The sequence below is a fragment of the Cheilinus undulatus genome, linkage group 18 (genome assembly GCF_018320785.1).
Source record: "Cheilinus undulatus linkage group 18, ASM1832078v1, whole genome shotgun sequence".
Taxonomy (NCBI): domain Eukaryota; kingdom Metazoa; phylum Chordata; class Actinopteri; order Labriformes; family Labridae; genus Cheilinus; species Cheilinus undulatus.
The window spans coordinates 11,672,273-11,690,717 of NC_054882.1; the positions used below are offsets into that span (position 1 = coordinate 11,672,273).

Genomic DNA, 18,445 nt, shown 5'->3' on the forward strand with positions numbered 1-18,445 from the left:
AATGATTATAAAGGAATATTTCTAGATGAGAACAGACCAGCTTGAGTAACCGTACCTGCAGACTTTGCACCTGGAGCTGAACAGCCTCCAGGGAGCCTGTAAGGAGGCGGAAACGGGATACAGAGTACCTTCCCTCCATCAGGTGACCATTGATCTCCTCTGAAGCCTTCTTGTACAGACTCCACTGATCTAGCACTGACTTCAGGCTGATTTTTAGTTGCCCTATCTGTTGAGGATTGAATTGAAACACACAGTGACTTTATGTACCGGAACAGGGAAGAGTAAAACCCAACAGAGTACCGAATTAAAGCACGAAGAACAGAGCAGCTTACCAAGTGGTCCAAGTTAGCCCAGGTGTGATTGACACCCTGGAGCGTCTCCATGACGATAGCACAGGCCTCATCGGTCTTGTTCTGGACGAGGGCACAGCCCTGTTCCTCCACCCTCTCTAGTTCTTTCTCTTTTTCCTTCACCAACCCTTCCATTTCCTTAAAATGAAATTTTACATGACAATGAAAGAGAACTCGAATCATGTCATGCATGTCATGGGATATTGCTTTAGATCAGGGTTGTCCAAACGTTTTTATTGAAGGCCAAATACCAAAAAACAAAAGGCTGACAGGGCCACTCTAAATGCATGTACCTCATATTTAGTATGTAAGAGTTAATAAAATCAGTTTAAAAAAGGTTAAGACATACTAAGTCAATGTTAAGTATTTTTGGGTAGCCAATCAGATTTTAGGGGGCCACGATTAGCCACATCTAACACTGCATCCACCCCTGCTCAGGATAAGAATGATATGGATGCAGCAGAGAGGGCAGAGGCTATTGGCTCATTTTCACATTCAGCCACAAAACAGGAGCAAACTGCACAAAGCTGAAAACTTTATAGGGGTCTATGTGTGTGATGATGATTAGTACAATATGCTTTTGAATTAGATCTTAAGATGGAGCAGACAAAGGAGCAAATAACCATGATTCATGCTACTATATTGCTGTTCAGTCATGAAAAATGCACATAAACAACTACATCCTACCGAATTGTTTAACAGTATATATATATATATGTTAATAGTATATACCATTCATTTATCAGATTTTTGCTTCATGAACAGGGAATTTTAATGCAAATGTGTGACCCAGTGAAATCTTTCCAAGTAGCATTTATGTCAGTGAAGACACCAATAAATTCTTGAAACTGGGAAGCCAGCAGCACAGAAGGTGAAACAAAGTGTCACCAGTTAAACCTACACCAGTTTAACTCTGACACCAGTTGTATACATCAGACTAAATAAATTATGAAAAGGTGACAAGAGTTCAAACTTGTAGCCGTGTTTTAAACAAATAAATAAATGGGCTCTGGTGGCCCACCTACAGCACCTCTGGGGCCCGGCCCACACTTTGGGAAGCACTGGTTTACAGAGTTAGCACAGCAGCATCACCTACAACTGATACTAGGAGAGACAATACATTCAAACACAAGCTTCATCCTCATTTTGCCTTCAGGCGATAGTTTGAACATCCCCACTTTAGATAAATTAGCATAAATGTTCATTCAGTATAAGAAGTCTACCTGGCAGTCTTTTAGAGCATTCTGCACTGAAGTCAAATCCTCTATCCGAGGTTTCCTCTTTAACCTCTCCTCCTGCATTCCCATCCATGACTTCAGGGCCTGAACGCTGCTCTCATACTCCAACCACATCCCCAGAAGGCTCTCCAGAAACTGAATCTGCATTTAATTAAAAAAATTAAACTTAAACATTCTGCTATTATACACCAACAAACTAACCATATACAGAATCAAGGCTTGTGATCTCACCCTCTCATTTATGCGGCCTTGTAGTATCTGCCAGCGGCGGTTCATGGCACCAAGTCGCTCAGCAAAGTCTGTTTTATCGCTGCGCTTGCTCTCCACATCCTGACCACTGATCTGCAGCACTGACTGGTTGACAAAGTCCACAGTCAGCTGCTTACAGCTTAAATCCACTCTGAAGCCCTGAATTGGAGAAAAACAGTAGTTTCACAATTAGACAAGCAGTCACAAAACCAGAATCAAAGGTTACATCAACATGGTAAGCAGCTTATAGTTTTGGGTTTCATGTGAGAAATGCTCAAAGATGCAATCATTAGAGTACTTAAAACATTTTAGCAATTAAATAAAATAGAAATATGACAGACTTTTTGCATCTTTTAATTTTATAAAATAATGAAAATGTACATTGCTCTGATATATTGTTAAATATAATACACACTGTGCACAAAAAGGTGTCATAATCTGAAAAACTGTGTTTAATGAATGAGTCCATTACCTTGTATTTTTGTAAGTAGTCCTGAATCACATTGGAACCCACTGCACTCTTGAGGTTTTCCTCATCCTCCTCGATGACATTCTCCATCAGTGCTATCCAGTTAAACAGCTCAGATATGGCATGACGGGAGGCCAACTTCTCCATTTGGATCTGTGACAAATTAAACCCATTAGACCGGACTATCAAGCAATCAGGAGCAAAGATTCCCTCACATGCTGCCAATTTAAGTGCAACACTGTGAAAAATGTCTGTATACAGTGAAGCTGCAGAAAAGACTAATCCTATTTGCCCCGGAGAAGATAAGCCTGTGCAGACTGAATACATGTGACAATACCTGATGCAGCTTCTCCTGGACCACTGGGATGCGTGTGAGCAGCTCAGTCCACTGAGTGTCAATACGAGCAAGGTCAGACCGTAGTACCACAGTGTCGACTTTCTTCAGACGCAGCAGCTGGTTACCTTCAGTTACTACTGAGCTCTTCAAACTGGATTTGCTCTCAACTTCCTTTGAAAACTCCTAAGACACAGAGGGGCAGACATTTCCAGCTAATGTGCAATCAAAAGTATATTTTTTTGATGATTCTAAATGCTAAGCTGTTTTTTTGCAGATCACACAGAAAGATTACCTTACAATTCAAAACAAAAGGCAACTGCTGCTTTGATACTTAAGCTTCAAGACGTTGCAATGCACTACCTTCAAATCTGCTGATTCTATTCACTGCTTCACAAAAACCCTTAAAAAAACCCAACCTTTTAAATTGGCTTTTAGATTATCTTACTCCTTTGATTCTTGTTTCATTTAACATTTTTTGTGTGTCATTTTTGTCTCTTCCTCTGTGTGACATTCATGTTTTGTGATAAATGTTACTATTGTTCCCATTGTTTTTTAATCCATCTGTGTTGTTTTAGTTTGTGTCAAACACTTGATAACTTGCTTTAAGAGGGCACATTTAATTGTTCATTATTTATTATTATGATTATCATGGCCACTATATCTATCCCAACCACATCTGCTAACAATAAGGCACACAGACTTAACATGCAAAGTCTAGCAAAGCATTTACATGGTCCATCTGTCTTTTTGGACCTATATATAATAAGAATTAGTAAGGCTTGTCACCTCGAAGTAACAAGATCCTGGGTTTAACATATGTGAAGTGCCAAGCTTCTTTAGGCCATCACTTGTATCATTCATTAATTTTTTTAATGGCCTTAAAGCAAGAGTTTTTCCAGTAACCGATTTATAATTTCCTTTGTTTTTTATTCATAGCAAAACAGATTTTATGTCTTTTTTTGCATGTTTGTCATCTGCAGGGGCTTATTTTAAAATTTGATGCAGAACTGAATAAAAAAAAAACTCTCTTGGTCTAGTCTTTTCCAATCTAGTTTTCTTCTAACTGCTGGCAGAGAGCTGTAATCTCTGGATCGATGCAGCTAAAGGTGCAAAAGAAAGAAAATCAGTGGCCTTACAAGAAAAGCAGAGAGATGGTCTCTGACAGTTTCCAGCTCCTGTGGGACCAACACCGCCTGCGTGTTCCAAAACTCCAGACGCTCCAGAGCAGACTGCAGCCACTGGCTCAGCTCTGCACACTCCCTCTGATACCTGGAGGAAAAACAACAGCTCTGTATTAAAATATACATCATTTGAACAGGCAGATAGAAAAGTTGAGATTCTGGCCTGTTTCTGACCTGGTCCAGTGTCTCAGTATTGCCTCCAGGCGCTGTAGCTCCTTGTTGATCTTTGCAGTGTTGTTGAGCCAGTGTTCACCCAGGAGAGCGAGCTGATTCTCCAGAGCAGGACAACACACTGACAGCAGGAGATGTTTGCCCTCATCCAGCACCTGGTAGAGCTTGTGCTGGTGTTCTGTCAGTCTCCCCTTTAAGCCCTTTACAGAGGAAGAAAGAGGGATGCATAAACATCATCATCTCAGAACAAGGATGCTGCATTTATATGCTATTAGCATAAGGTATCCAGGACTGCAATATCATGCACCAAAATCTTCACTGATGTCACTCTGTACCTGATACAATGAGATTCTGTCCATGAGTCTTTCCTCAGTCTCTTCCACCAGGCCGACAGACGGGATACTTCCTTCGACTGCTTCCAACTGCCGATTTAGACTTTGATAATCCTGTACCAAGCGGCACCAAGTCTGCGAAACAAAATTACACAAAATGTTTAAGAGAAACAGCTTAGAAGTAAACCTTAGATAAAGAATTGTAAAATCAAAATGTCTACTTTCTGTGCAGTGAAAAGGCAGTTCAACACAATAAAACCACTCCATTTGATGTGTTTCTTAAATGTGGGAAAATAAGCAGACATAAATATTTACTTACTATGTTTTTCCCTAAACAAAGCATTGGAAAACCTTCAGGACTATTATTGTTATTAACATTATGTAAATGTATATCATGGTGCTTTTCTATTATGTGATTCTGGTTCAACTAATCCTAACTACTCAATTCTACTTTTCTATTGCACTTTGTCCTTTTTCTGGTATCACCTATCATAAGGTTCCAAGCGAGCTAGGCTAGTTTTAGACTTCTCAAACTGTCATGTGCTGTTCATTTGTATTCATTCTTGCTGCTTGCAACTGCCATGCTAAGATGACCCTGCCTACATTTAGGAATTACAATCAAAGTATATAGCGCAGCGGAAAACAAAGTGTTTGGTACCAAAACCAAGTACAGCAGAGCCAAGCCGAGCAAATGCCCCACATGCAGCTCAGGCGTACAAACTGAATTTGCTCTCTCACCTCCAGGATACACTCCAGCTCTACTCCTTTGCTGTGCGCCTCTTTGAGGACGCTCTGAGCCTCCGCCAGTGTCTCCTCCAGGGCCTGACTCTCTTTGGGAAGCATCAGAGCGCTGATTTTTCTGAAGTATGTTTCTGTTAGAATCATATGAGACTCCAGACCCTGGAAAAATTCCTAGAAAGCACAATCCACACCAACATAGACACCAATGAGCCTTTCATTTGTCTTTGAGTATCTGTAGTATTTTTCTTTCAGTAATTGTCTCTAGCCTTTCTGAAACCTCCTTAGCCATGCAGAGAGTATTTAACTGAACCTTATGTTTGTCCAGGTGATTCTGGACTTCTTCATAGGAGCTGGCAATGATCCTCTGATCTGCAGCCATCTTATCTTTCGCCGTGTCCACCAGGTCAGCCAGGTCCTGCAGAGCCCGCTCATACTGCTCTTTCAGAGCCATGTTCTGGTTCAACCCACTGCGCCTGGATCCAACTGTCATCACCAGCTCCTCATATGAATCCTGGAAACACACAAAGAATAATGTGTTTTAGTAATTCATACTGGATTAACAGAATGTAGATCAATGGGATTAAATCCCAAAAGTGTAATGAAATGTAATGACAAACTGAGAAAGATAGCATATATGCACATGACAGTTTCTTCATGGTATATTCAAATAATCAAAATAAAATCCTCTCAAACAAAACAAAACCATTAATAAAGAGTATCAGATATTTAAATAAGAAATTTAAAACAACTTTCTATTTTATTGTGCATGAACTGAATTTTCAAAAATCTTTTAGAGCTATAAAAAAAATGAAATGTATACTGAGCAGAATTGCTCCTAAGTTTTTAGACTTTCAGCGTCAGCTGTCAGGAATGTAAATACCTGAAGTTTCAGTATTTTGTTTGTCGATATCTGATCTGCCTGCAGTGCTGTTCCTCTGGTTTTGAGCTCTGTTATCCTCTGCTCATAGTCTTTCAGACTCTCCTCTGCACTCCCAATAACCTGAGAGAAATGAGATACAGAATTATCCTCTGTCTTCTTGAAATAATAATGTAAGCCAATAAAGGTAATTATATGCTTACTTGTGAATGCCCAAGTATTACCTCCAGTTGTTTTGGGGCGGGTCTATCCATGGCTCCAGCTAAGGCCTGCAGGATCTGGCACTTTGTCTCAATTAAAGCAGTTTGAAGAAGCTGCAACTCAGTCTGCATTGGATAAAAGGCAAAATCTAGATCAACTCTAAGAGGCAAAAATGAAACATTGAACTTAAAATAACATGAGCATTTAACAAGTAATATTAGAGAGTACTACCGAGGACATTCCTCAATAAAAATGAACGGTAAATGACCTTGTAAAGAAATGAATACAAATGATGTCGAACCTGATATGCTGTGAGCTCATGTGCTCTTGTTCTCATGTGATCGCAGCGCTGCCCCAAAGCACAACTCAGAGCTCCTAATCGCTCTTTCAGGCAGTCCAGGTTGTCCTCTAGCAGCGCTCGGTCCTCTTGTCTCAGCCCTGAAGTCCCTGCTAGCAGACCTTGGCTCAGCTTCACGTCCTCTGTGACATGCCTCACATCGTTCTCTAAGGTCTGCAGGAGAGTCGGAAAACACTCAGACTTAGAATAATATGCTTTGATAATAAAAAAAACTCCACCAATTTGTGAACTTCCAGTGCTGAAAAACAAAAAAAATGGTACATTTGTACCTCCTGCTTTTGTAGCTGAGTCTCTGGGTTTTCAGCCAGCAGCACTGAGCCAGAGAAGACATTATTCTCCACACCATCCAGCCAGGAGGAGGTAGACGACACAGCTGCGTAGAGCTGCTGTTCCATCTGCGGCACCCGTGTCTCACCACCACCAGGCTGTATACACAAGTGTTGTAAATATTGTTTAACATTTGCTGAGCTGCCTGTTTAAACACTGCAGTGAAATGACTGTAAGATAAAATAACAAGCTAAAGAGTAAAACCTGAGCGGTCATGTCTTCTATTGTTTGTCTGAAGCTGTCATACAGAGTCTTCAGGGAGGATTTGTCAGTCTGTGGTTCTTCTTCATATAGAGATCCAGCCGTGGTCACACGAGGAGGCCTGGAAAACACCTGAAAAACACCCACTGAACATGAAAAACATTGAACATGCATTGAACACACCTTTCAACCCATTTAGACCTAATGCAGTGTTGGCATTTAAATACCTTTAAGACCAGATGAGATGCTGGTGTGCGTTTAGGATGATCTTATTGTTATTTTGTTATTAAGACGTGACCAACAAACTACAACATGAGTTGCTAAAAGACAAGCTGGAAAGCGGAGGTCAAATAAATGATGGTTTTAGTCTTTTGAGCTTCCATATGTAAAAGATAGCTGGCAACAGGCCTAAGGAGACTGCAATGTTCCTATACACCTTTAAAAATCAAATTTAAGACTATTTAAGACCTTTTGTAGACCTGAACTGAGAAAAATTAAGACCACTTTTTTCAAAGTAAGCATTAAATATGAAAGTCATGTGAGATTTCTCAGTACACCAGATAAGGGCTGAATTTTCTGTGCTGTATAAAAAATGTAAAATAATCCAAGGCACAGAATTTTATGGCCATAAATGCCCACATTTGATGACTTCTGGCTCATTTAATGCCACTGTCCTATCAATATGCCATATGGTGATATTTATCATAACACATTTTTGCAGGTGTGCTAAACTTATTCTAAACAGCTTAATCAAAAGAGCAGAATGATGCTTTTTGTCAAGGAATACCTTTTCTTTTTTTTTTTAAGATTTATTTTTGGCCTTTTTTGGATAGGACAGGGGATAGAGTCGGAAACAGTAAAGAGAGCAGGGAGAGACATACAGGAAAAAGTGCCATGGACTGGATTCCATGGTGGGCTGCTGTGAATGCTTTTAATTGTTTTGTGGACAAGCACTGTACAAAAAAATAATTTTTTAAATTGTGTACGTTGGCTAAAAAATTAAGATAGCATAAAGACGTGTCTTAGTCAATGTGCCTTCTCACTGCTAAAAATAATACTTTTTAATACTTATCACTGCCTTAAATTTTAAATGTCCAGTTTAGTAAAGACAATAAGATGATGTTGATGATTTTGATTTGTTTGAGGCTTTTAGAAATGTTTACAAACTTTAGGGCAAAGACAGTTATTAAGAGCAAAACAAAGGGTTTAACTTTAAGAGAAAATTTATTTCATTGCTTTATCTGCTACAGTGGCTGGACATTGAAATTCTGTGCATTTTTTCAAAAACCCTCTGGTTTTTAAAGGTTGCTGTAAAACATTACTTCAGTTGAAGAGGTTTTTTCTGAGGCAGCCTTAGGTCTACATGGGTTAATGATATAATAATAATTCCATTAATAATAACAGTCTTATTCATATAGCACCTAGTTAAAAAGATGTTTTCAAAGTGCTTTGACAAACAAAGCATAGGCAGGAACTCAGAAGGGTAGCATAATAAGCATCAGTGGTCTGTGTAATAGAGTGTAGTCAACAAAATTCAAATTAAGTCAAGAACAAAATGCACAAACTCAAGATCAACAAGAATGGGAGGATGTGAATGAGTAAAACTGAATCTGTAGATCTTACAAAATTTGTTAAAAATAAAGCAATGCTACTGAGACAACAATAATAAAAAAGGCTTAAAAACTGACTCTAAGACCAGACAAATTATAAGGTTCCAAAGCTGACGGGCCCCTAACAGCAAGATCAAGATCACATTTATATTTGAGCTTTGAGTTTGAAATGGCCAGAAGGGCCCAACCTGAGGCTCCTAGGTCACAAGATGGCTCATCATGGATCAGCATTCATAAATGAAATTCAGGCCGAAACCAAGCAAGCTTTAAATGTGACAAGTAAAATCTTAAAGTCAATTCTAAAATTGACAGGGATCCAGCAGAGTAAAGTGATGTCTTTTTAAACTAGTTACAAGCCTAGCTGCTGGGTTTATACCAATAACAAAAATGTGAAAGGGTTTCTACCGGCTGTTTGTGGTCCTGCTCAAGTGTTTTCTGGAGGAGCTGCAATTTGGTTCTGAGCTCCAGTCTCAGACTTTCCCATCTCTGTCTCATCTGCTCTCGAGCAGCCTGAGATTCTCTCTCAACCAAAGCTGCTGATGAAAACGGTTCTGTTGTACTGGAAGGAGACAGAAACATAAAATAAGTATTGTTCGCTTTATAATTTTCAAACAGTAAGATCAAATTTATTAAATGCGTGGTAAACTAGTCTGTAAAGTACCTGGCACTGCTTGGTGAGGCCTGCTGGATGAGAATCTCCTCTCCTCTGCTCGCAACAGACTGGAGCAACTTTTTCTGTTCTGCTAGCTGCTCCTCCAATTCCTAAAACACAAGCAAGAAAAATGGTAAGACTGGGATATGTCTGTTGTATTTTATTAATTTTGTGATGGGTTTTTATTTTATGAGTTTACTGTCTTTGTAAGAGAGAGTACAGGGAAAGAAGGTAGTCAGAAACTAAAAGGGCATTTGGGAAAGGGACGCCAACTTCAGGGACAAGAGCCTTTCAGCACATGGACATAAGCACTAGGCTACTGGCAACCCAATTATGTTGACTAACTTTAAACACAAGTTTTTAAAGATATGTGATGATATGATGATTGCCATAGGTAAAACAACAATTTCTAACAAAGTAAACTTCAGATTTGTGTTACTGTGAGAAGAATTTACCCTTTGTCTCTGGAGGCTGTCCTGGTGCTGTTGGGAACGCGTTGTCCGTGCCTGGGCCAGCCAGTCCTGCACACTGGGACTCTGAGAGAGACTGGAGTCTGATTCACTGTCCTCCTGCTCCTGCAGCGAGCCCTGCAGGGCAAAACATAACACTCAACACATCAGTGAGGATAAATGACATTCAAACACAAACATTCAGTTTTAATTCAAGACCAAACAAAGTCATCGTTGGGAGTAAAGTATGTTAAAAGCAAAATAGTCTAAACATTTTCAGTTTGGCTTGACCATAAATAGTTAAACTCTATATGCATAAACCATATTAATCTATATACAGTATCAACTTAGGCTTACATCATCATCTGAATAATAAAGCAGCAGGGGTCCTAATATACTTTTAGTTGCATTTAGGAGGGAAATGCTTCAAGTGAGGGCTGAAAAAGGTATAGGAGATGCACGTACACAAAGACAGCTAGGCCAAAAAGCCACAAAAAATGTTCACAGGCTGAGATGAATGCAAAAATAGTCTCATTATAAAGACATAGATGGCCAGTCAGTGGGTGCTCCTCTTCTGTTTTTCAGACTTTCCTCCAGTATTAATGCACCCAACTTTATTGATGCTCCAGGTAGGCGCTGTTTCATAGCACCTCAAAATAATTGTAATGGTCTGAACATATTTAATCTGTTCTTTGTGTAAAACATACCAACAGTGGGGTCTGCCTCAAATTTAACACAGTGCTGTTCATATTTTGACATAAATGGTCAGACATAATTGTTTGTTATGATTTAGACAAGCAGCCTCTTTACCTGGATATTCATCTGCTTGTCCTGCAGCATCCTCTGCAGCTCCAACAGGCCGCCCTTCAGTGTGCGTAACTTCCGGGCCAGCTGTTCGGCTTCCTCCCTGGTCTCTGTCCGTCCCTCCAGCAGCAGGTTCTCACTGTGCATGGACAGCTCAGACAGGGCCAACACCTTCTCTTCAATCTCCAGGAGCATGTTCTGCAGAAGCAGGAGGAGAGAGGCCAGCTCAAACATGGTGCCTCACCACAGACAACAGCTCTGGAGTAAACCAGGGTCTGCCTGAAGCCCCCTTACACCTGCAGCTTTCTCCAGCCACAGGACAGGCAAAGTTCTGCCTGTGCTTTCATCCTTGGCCCACCTCTTCGGCCTCGCCTCCTGAACAACATATTACCACTAATCCTTCATGCTCCATGCCCTGCAGCGTACATACTAACACTCAAATTAAAGAGCAATTTTCCTGTGCAGAATACCATCCTTAGTCCAGACCAGTGAAAAATCCCCATCAATGACTGTTGCTCAAAGGTTTGAAGAAACATTTGTTGTCTCCAAGCATAGCCACTAGTCTACTGTAATCGATGGCTTTAGTAGGCTTTCCTAATGCAGCGAGTAACTCCCTCCCTCCTGTCTTTCCCTCGCCGGTCTCTAGGATTCCCCTACTTGGATATTCTAGCAGCTTTGTCACCAACACCAATCCAAGCAGCGGGATCTATTAATCTTCTGAAAGCCACTACCCCTGACTTCCCCGCCCTTTCCCGCTAACAGGCCCCAGTCACACAGAGGCATCTGCATAATCTGCTTAAGTCTAGTATTTCAGTCGCTTAGGAGTCCAGCCTCCTGAATGCCCCTCTAACGCCTCTAATGCTCTTGTTTACCCTCGGAAAGGTTCCTGCCCCCCTGGGATGATCCATATGTGATAAGGGAAACAAAACATTGAAGTATAAGACAGATGTACGTAATCCCTTGTTGGTGTACTACCCAAAAACATTGTAAGAATATCCTGGAAACATCAGTTTAAAAATCTGCCACCTGATTGGCTGGATAGGATTTGTACTGTTCAGTAATCTTATTTTCACATAAATAAATAACTAAACATTCTTTAGTAAGAATTCCTGTGACCATGTTTGTGCCTCCTACTCTGACTGAACAGCAGGGGGAGTTCTTACCTGACATTCAGCCAGCTGATCTTCCATGTCTGTCTCCTCTGGAGGTTCGAGGATGGAGGCTACAGCACCGCGCATTCTGATCAGCCACTGCTCCAGTTCATCTGTCCGGGACTGATGGAGGTGCATGGCCTGTTCTTGACGTTCACCCTCCAGACGGTCGCAAACACGCTCCTGAGGCATAAAACCCATTTTACCTACTTCAGTAATGTATTTTAAATATCTGATTCATCAGCAAAGAACAGCCATTTGACCCGCTGACTTTAGCCCACAATCATCTTGAAACTACCTCCAGTACTTGCTGTTTCCCTGAGGCCTTCATGTGGATGGTGGCCATCCTCTCAGCTAAAACAGCGAGGGAAGACTGCATGGCCAGCTGGTCAGCCACATCTGTGTCCATGGCCTCTGAGGCCACATCTTCTGTGAAGTTCCTCTGTAGCCTGTTTATTTCCTCCTGCACACTCTGGATCTCCTCTCTCAGACCCTGCAGAGGACGACATAGCTAGAGATGGTGCATTCTGCATATTCACTGTCTGTATTTTCATCTCTTTTACAGAGACATTAGAAACTACTATACTGTTATCAGAGGCACATCAATGTCATAATCAGTTCTGATATTATTGGTTTATGGAGTAGTGATTTAAAAAAAAATGCATTAGTATGTAAAACTACAACAAAAATGTAATATTTTTTACAGACCATCACTTTAATATGATTAATTTTTAAATCTGACCAGCATATTTTTATCATCATGATATTTTTAAGCAAATATAGAAGCATTTTAACACACAACTCACGATACTAGAAAGCTTTATCTCCATCTGACTATAGAAAACCCTTTACTGCACTATAACGACTCACCTCGTGTGCCTTAATGTGGCTATCTGGGCTTTTATCTGCCTCCAGAGGCTCACTCAGTTTGGCTTCCAGAGCCTCCATTTTGGAAGAGATTGACTGCAGTGAACCCTGGTAATGTTGCTGCTTTTCCAGAGCTTCATACAGGGATCTCTGCTTCTCACTAATCTATTTGGAGAATGAATGAACAATTTGAAAGCAATTTAGTTTGGAAACATGATACCATTCACTGAGGATCAATAGACCACCAAGTTATTGTCTTTTATGTTTTACATACCACGTTCTTTAAAGTCTCCCATGAGCGCTGCAAGTCATCTAAGTTGGCCACAGACTCAAAAGTCGGGTCATATAATTCTTGGATTGGAGCTCTTGTGAGTGTTCCTCTTCCCATCTAAAACAACATTCAAACAGAGACACAGGCAGTTTAGACAAATTAGACATTAAATGGGTGAATATAAATACTTTTAACAGCCAATTTCACTGATAGCCACGATTAACTTAAGGTCCCCACTGAGAATACATTTGGATTATTCCTCACCTTAGTTTGTCTTTAGGACTATTCACACAGGACTAGTATTACCTGTTGACCCCGATAATATGTGAGTTACCCCCTGGCGTCAGTGTTTGGTGCGTTACATTCGCACAGGGTAAGCAAAGTCTGTAATGTACTCAAATTTACAGCCATTTCTGAAAGAAAACATAAGGGTGCTGCATCGCTGCAGCAATGAAATGCACAGTGATTTTTTTATTTCTAATATTTATACAAAAAATGCAATATTGTGCACACCATGGTCTGCAGGTGGGACAATAAAATACATATTAACATAAAAAACAAAACAAAAAAATCTATAAACCAGTTCAAATAGGAAGTTAAAATCTCAGAACGATTACAGCTCTGGTTTGCTTTCAGCCAGCACTTGGCCTTTGCAGTGAAGGATTTTAAATCTGTGATTAGCTTTATTTCATTTGGTAATGAATTCCAAAGTTTACAGCCTTTAATGGAGAAGGATAACTCTCCAAATACCAATCTACATTGCTGTATGCTACAGCTTCTGTTCACTGTACTTCTTGTTACCCCGCTGCTGTTCTGTCTTCGGACAAAGTTGAACACTTTTAATGCTGGGAATATTATTCTACATTTTATGCATCAACAGCAACCCTCCTCAACAAAATCAGCTGTTGCAGCTTAACCACTGGATGTTGAGCGGCACATTTCAAATTGTAAACTGTGTTATGCATGAAATATACGGCTAAATAATAATGATATAAGATCAAGCACTTGCGAAGAGAAAAAGCAGGAAGCAGAGCAGTTGTGCATATGAAGAGAGCAGCAGTGTGTGCACACACAAATGGACAACAGAGTTTTAATGTATAAGTAAAATAAAGCAATTTTTACAAGATAAAAATCATAGAAAGAGAAACACTATTTTTAACTTATGTGTAGAAACTTTGTTAACAAGCTCTTACACTGTCTTTTTTTTTGCTCAGAAAAAGGCAAATGAAAAGCCACATGGCCCGTAACAAAACATAATTACCACCCTAAGTTACAGAGATGCCAATTTGCACAGGAGTAGAATTACCTAGAGTTTTTACTCTGCAAGTGGTCATAATTATTACAAATTACCAGAGGTCCTTTGATCAGTGGTTCCTAACCTTTTTTCCATAGCCCCCCACTACTTGTATCTAAGAAAACATGAGCCCCCCAGGACTAACGTGAAAAAAAAATGGTGATACTTTGTGTCCAAAAGTAACATAAATGTAATTTTTTAATGTAATTCCAAACAAAGTAGCCTTAAACATAAGTTATTTTACACCAAAACCACTGTATGAATTATGTATGTGTTATACTATGATTTCTGTTAATATGTGCAAGTCTAATTTTAACAACCTCAGGGCAGACAGAGCCTCGCACCCCTGCAATCTCTGGCGTCCCCATAAGGAAGTCCCAGACCCCAGGTTGGGAACCAAGGCAATAGATAATACTAGTCCCGTGGAAATAAGGCATTTACTTTATATACTTTTGTTTATGGATCTTTGACCCTTTTCTCTTGAACTAGACAGTTTGCACACAAAAATCCCAAAAGACAGAGAAAGAATACTGGAAGAGAAACTTCAAGATCAAACATGAAGCTGGAGTTACACAGTTATGTGCAGCGTGCATACAAATCAAAGCTAACTTGGAGGCTGTGAAAAGACAGAGATTAGGTAGATACCTTGGTTATAGTGGCCTCAGTGTAAGTGATGGGAGACGGAGAGCGACAGACAGGAGGAGAAGAGACCTCGCTGTTAGTGCCCTCCTCACCAGACTCCTCAGTTACAGGAGACAGGAGGGTGTGACAGCGGCCAGCTGTCATCTGAAGCGCCATGCAAGAAATATTGACAGGACAGCAGACATTCAAAGTGGATAGAGAAAGGTTAATCCTTTTTCAATGTGTTTTTTTATGGCACAGTGCACCTGATAAAAAACACATCCGATTACAAAAGCAGTTTCATTAGTAGAGGTGTAAAACAGATTTAAAGCTAAAGCCAGGAACAGCAGAAAGAGAATGAGTCATCACAAACAGTGCACACAGCTTTGTCAGCAACACTTTGTTATTCGGTATACATTATGTTCTCTGACCATGACAGCCTGTGCTGAAGATTTCTTGGATTCCTCTTCATCCATCTCCTGCAGTCCCTCAGGCAGTCCCTCCACATCAGTCACTGTCAGCAGCATGGTGGCATGCTTCGCCTTCACTGCCAGCATCTTGCATTTTGAGTTTAGTGAGGCAATCTGCTCTTGATAACCTTTGATCTTCTGGGCCAGTTCCTATTCAAAAATATAAGAAAAACTTATAATGCAGTTCTGAGGATATTTCGCATATAAACACAAAGAAAATCAGAAGTGGAGGGTTTCATTGAAGCTTTCTGTACACATTCATAGGCAAAGATCTCTACATCTGAGCATGCCGATATCAAACTAATAGTTTTTCCAGAGTTCCTTCCTTTCAATCTTTACATTGCGTTTACAGGAAAGGTGATTAAAGTTATTGAATTAAGAAATTGTACTTCATGATGGAGGATCTGGGCCTGCAGCTCCTGGATGTTGTTTGAGGGGATTGGTCGGTCTTGGATGACTCGGTGTGCTTCCTCAATCAGCCCCTGGAGGTCTCTGACTTCCTGTTCATATTGCTCATGCTGCACCACAGCCTCCTAGATGAAAAAGGTAAACTGCTTTGTTGATGTAGGATGGAAAATTTAAACTCCAATTTCTCAAATCTTAAACTTAAAGATTAGACAATCGAAATATGCAGGGAACCATTTATGCTTTCTGTTCATGTGGACAGACATTGCCATCACAAGAATTGAACCTGAAATATTCAATGCATTGATTTTCTTTGATTGTGGCATCAAAATGCATCCAAAAAGCCTGCACTTTTCAGACTCATGCTGATGGCCATGTCTGTCCACAGAGTCCATCTACTGCTCAATGTGTTGGAATAACCGGCACTGATAAAACAGTAAGAGCTGCAGTAACAGTGCCCCCTACTGTACCTGTAGGATGTTGCATTGCTGAATAGCCACATGCTGCAGCTGACTAGCTTCCTGCTGCAGACGCAGCGCTGTGCGACAGATGGCAAGGTTAGGCATAACCTCCTCTGGGACCTGCAGTGCACTCTGACAGAGCTGCACCGCCTGCACCTGCTGCTTGAAGCCCTCCATGTCTGCCAACAGACGCTGGAAAAGTGGGAGAGTTTACATAGCGTGAAGCTGTTAACAAGCTACAATGTGATTTGATTTCATTGAAGGTGGTTTATGAGAACTTAGAGGCCATTTCTATTTTAAAGAAGGGTGGATACCTGTCTCTGAGCCAGCTGTTCTTTGAGGCTCTGGCGTGACAACTCTGGAGATGTCAGGGTCGCTTGGACTTGCTCTAGAGCAACATGTAAGGCCTTAACTTCGTACTCCAGGGCCTCCATACTCTGAGAACACAGCCAGTTTTACAGTATTTTAAAAACAAAGTATGAGCCACAAGTAATACATTTTCAGCTAAATGTGAAACAAAAGAGTAAGTAAATTAATTACTTCACAAAGTAATGAACTTAATACTATTTTTTCTGTACCTTGTTTGCATCCTCCAAGCTCTGCAGTCGTGTCTTGATTATCTGCTGCAGCTCCTCAGTGTGTCGACTGAGTTCACAAACCTGCTGGCTCAGAGACTCGACCTGCAGCACCTCAGACAGGAGCTCTACTTTCTCTGCCATTGACTCCAGATCTCCGTGGAGCTCCCGAGACTCACGCAGGACAGCCTGAGCACAGGACAACAAGATGGTGAATGAAAGGAATTTGTGTCTCCTGGTGGGTTTTATTCCCTGCAACAAGTGCCTTTCATGGAATGTGCCCTGATATGTATGTGAACAGTTTTTGGGTAAGCATGAAATACTATGAAGCAGGGTAGATAGACCGTAAAAAAAAGCTAAAGTTCTATATTGCATTTGATCTGATGAAGATGCATGTTTGGACCCCCATCTTACCTGGTACATTCGTATCTGCTCTTGCAGATGAACAGAGGAGTTCCAGATGATATTTGCCCTCACTAGACTTTTGGCTCTCTCCGACCACCTCAAAATGAAGTCTAACATCTCATTATACTCATCTAAATAACAGACAGCCTGAGGAGACAAGATGAGAGAGAAAATGCAGTTAAAGCTAATAAAAAAAACACAAAAAGCATGATTAGCAGTATTAATGTTGTTGCTTAAAGGTATCTGCATGTGAACATCAACTTTTTTGTTTGTAGAAAATCTGAAACACAAACCTTTTTAAGCCAGTTGTTTCTGCAGTCTGCAAGCCGTGTTGTATGATGATGCATCTCTGATAGCTTGCTGATGGCGTCGCCGAGCTGTTTGGCCAGCAGGGGGTTTCTTCGGCCGAAATCTTGCACAGCAGCGTCAAGTTCTGCAAGGGTGCGACCACAACTGTCCAAGTCTTCAGCTAGGCTCTGAAAGAAGACAATAAACATGTGTATAACATCTCCAGACAATTTTTGATAGTATCAATTGAATTAAAATCTGAGTATCTTATCAAGTTTGACGACAATAGAATAACTTACTTTGACTTCTTCTTTTGCATGATCAACATCAGGAGATTTTTCCTTAAATTTAGCTGATATTGCTTTGAGTTTTTCAGAGATGTCATGGATTCTGGAGCTGAAGTTCTCTTTTATTTCTCTCGTTCTTTGAATTTCTCTCTCTTTAGAGAGAACCTAAAACATTCAATATAAGAAACATCAAAAATGCATTGTGGCAAAATTCTTAACATATTATTTTTGTTTTCCCACGAGAATTTCACAAGCTAATTTTTCTAATCCATTATTAAAAGAGGCCCATAAGGTTTCTATTCATATTGAAAGGTTTTTCAGTGATACAATACCTGATCTTCAATAGCACCCAGTGCAAGTGAGACTTCAGCCAGCTGCATAGAGATCTCAGAGGGCAGTATGGTGTAGAGGTCCAGGTATTTACTTTGTTGCTGCTCAGCTAATTTATCCACATTCTGACGATAAGTGATCACATCTCCATGTACAACCTAGATTCAACAAAAAGAAGACCAAAACCAGTCTCATAAATGCTATTGAAATATCTGGCAAAGGGCTGAAAGATCATAATGTTTATGTCATTAGTTGAAAGTTATACCTCCAGCTCCTGCAGCAAAGAATCAATATCTGGAGTGGGGTTGAGGAGAAGCTCCCTGGTTTCCTGAATCCAGGCTTTCACGACACTAAGTTCCTTCTCCACTTCCTCTCTGTCCCTCAGTTCCTGAGCAGCTTGAGCTCGCTTGGTCTTAGACTGAGTCAGGAGGCTAAAAGACAAAAAGAAAATTTACTATCAGTGTTTTATATAA

General features: G+C 40.4%; 1 protein-coding gene across 2 annotated transcripts in view; it reads right to left on the reverse strand.

Moving 5' to 3' along the window:
* syne1b (spectrin repeat containing, nuclear envelope 1b) overlaps positions 1 to 18,445 on the reverse strand; it is a 106,232-nt gene that overhangs the window by 22,599 nt on the left and 65,188 nt on the right. For both annotated transcript variants that reach the window (XM_041811993.1, XM_041811992.1), the window contains 35 exons: positions 18,238 to 18,403; positions 17,975 to 18,130; positions 17,655 to 17,807; positions 17,361 to 17,543; positions 17,077 to 17,214; positions 16,666 to 16,851; positions 16,402 to 16,524; positions 16,097 to 16,279; positions 15,611 to 15,754; positions 15,183 to 15,371; positions 14,776 to 14,916; positions 12,840 to 12,953; positions 12,569 to 12,730; positions 11,997 to 12,191; positions 11,711 to 11,881; positions 10,554 to 10,745; positions 9,750 to 9,881; positions 9,304 to 9,404; positions 9,048 to 9,201; positions 7,036 to 7,164; positions 6,774 to 6,929; positions 6,448 to 6,657; positions 6,149 to 6,271; positions 5,949 to 6,068; positions 5,379 to 5,579; positions 5,066 to 5,239; positions 4,331 to 4,462; positions 3,999 to 4,195; positions 3,780 to 3,912; positions 2,644 to 2,826; positions 2,310 to 2,459; positions 1,820 to 1,996; positions 1,574 to 1,729; positions 333 to 488; positions 56 to 226 (listed from right to left, as the gene is read on the reverse strand). In XM_041811993.1, coding sequence (XP_041667927.1) covers positions 56 to 226; positions 333 to 488; positions 1,574 to 1,729; positions 1,820 to 1,996; positions 2,310 to 2,459; positions 2,644 to 2,826; positions 3,780 to 3,912; positions 3,999 to 4,195; positions 4,331 to 4,462; positions 5,066 to 5,239; positions 5,379 to 5,579; positions 5,949 to 6,068; positions 6,149 to 6,271; positions 6,448 to 6,657; positions 6,774 to 6,929; positions 7,036 to 7,164; positions 9,048 to 9,201; positions 9,304 to 9,404; positions 9,750 to 9,881; positions 10,554 to 10,745; positions 11,711 to 11,881; positions 11,997 to 12,191; positions 12,569 to 12,730; positions 12,840 to 12,953; positions 14,776 to 14,916; positions 15,183 to 15,371; positions 15,611 to 15,754; positions 16,097 to 16,279; positions 16,402 to 16,524; positions 16,666 to 16,851; positions 17,077 to 17,214; positions 17,361 to 17,543; positions 17,655 to 17,807; positions 17,975 to 18,130; positions 18,238 to 18,403 — 5,551 coding nt within the window. The remainder of the gene's footprint in view (positions 1 to 55; positions 227 to 332; positions 489 to 1,573; positions 1,730 to 1,819; positions 1,997 to 2,309; positions 2,460 to 2,643; positions 2,827 to 3,779; positions 3,913 to 3,998; positions 4,196 to 4,330; positions 4,463 to 5,065; positions 5,240 to 5,378; positions 5,580 to 5,948; positions 6,069 to 6,148; positions 6,272 to 6,447; positions 6,658 to 6,773; positions 6,930 to 7,035; positions 7,165 to 9,047; positions 9,202 to 9,303; positions 9,405 to 9,749; positions 9,882 to 10,553; positions 10,746 to 11,710; positions 11,882 to 11,996; positions 12,192 to 12,568; positions 12,731 to 12,839; positions 12,954 to 14,775; positions 14,917 to 15,182; positions 15,372 to 15,610; positions 15,755 to 16,096; positions 16,280 to 16,401; positions 16,525 to 16,665; positions 16,852 to 17,076; positions 17,215 to 17,360; positions 17,544 to 17,654; positions 17,808 to 17,974; positions 18,131 to 18,237; positions 18,404 to 18,445) is intronic.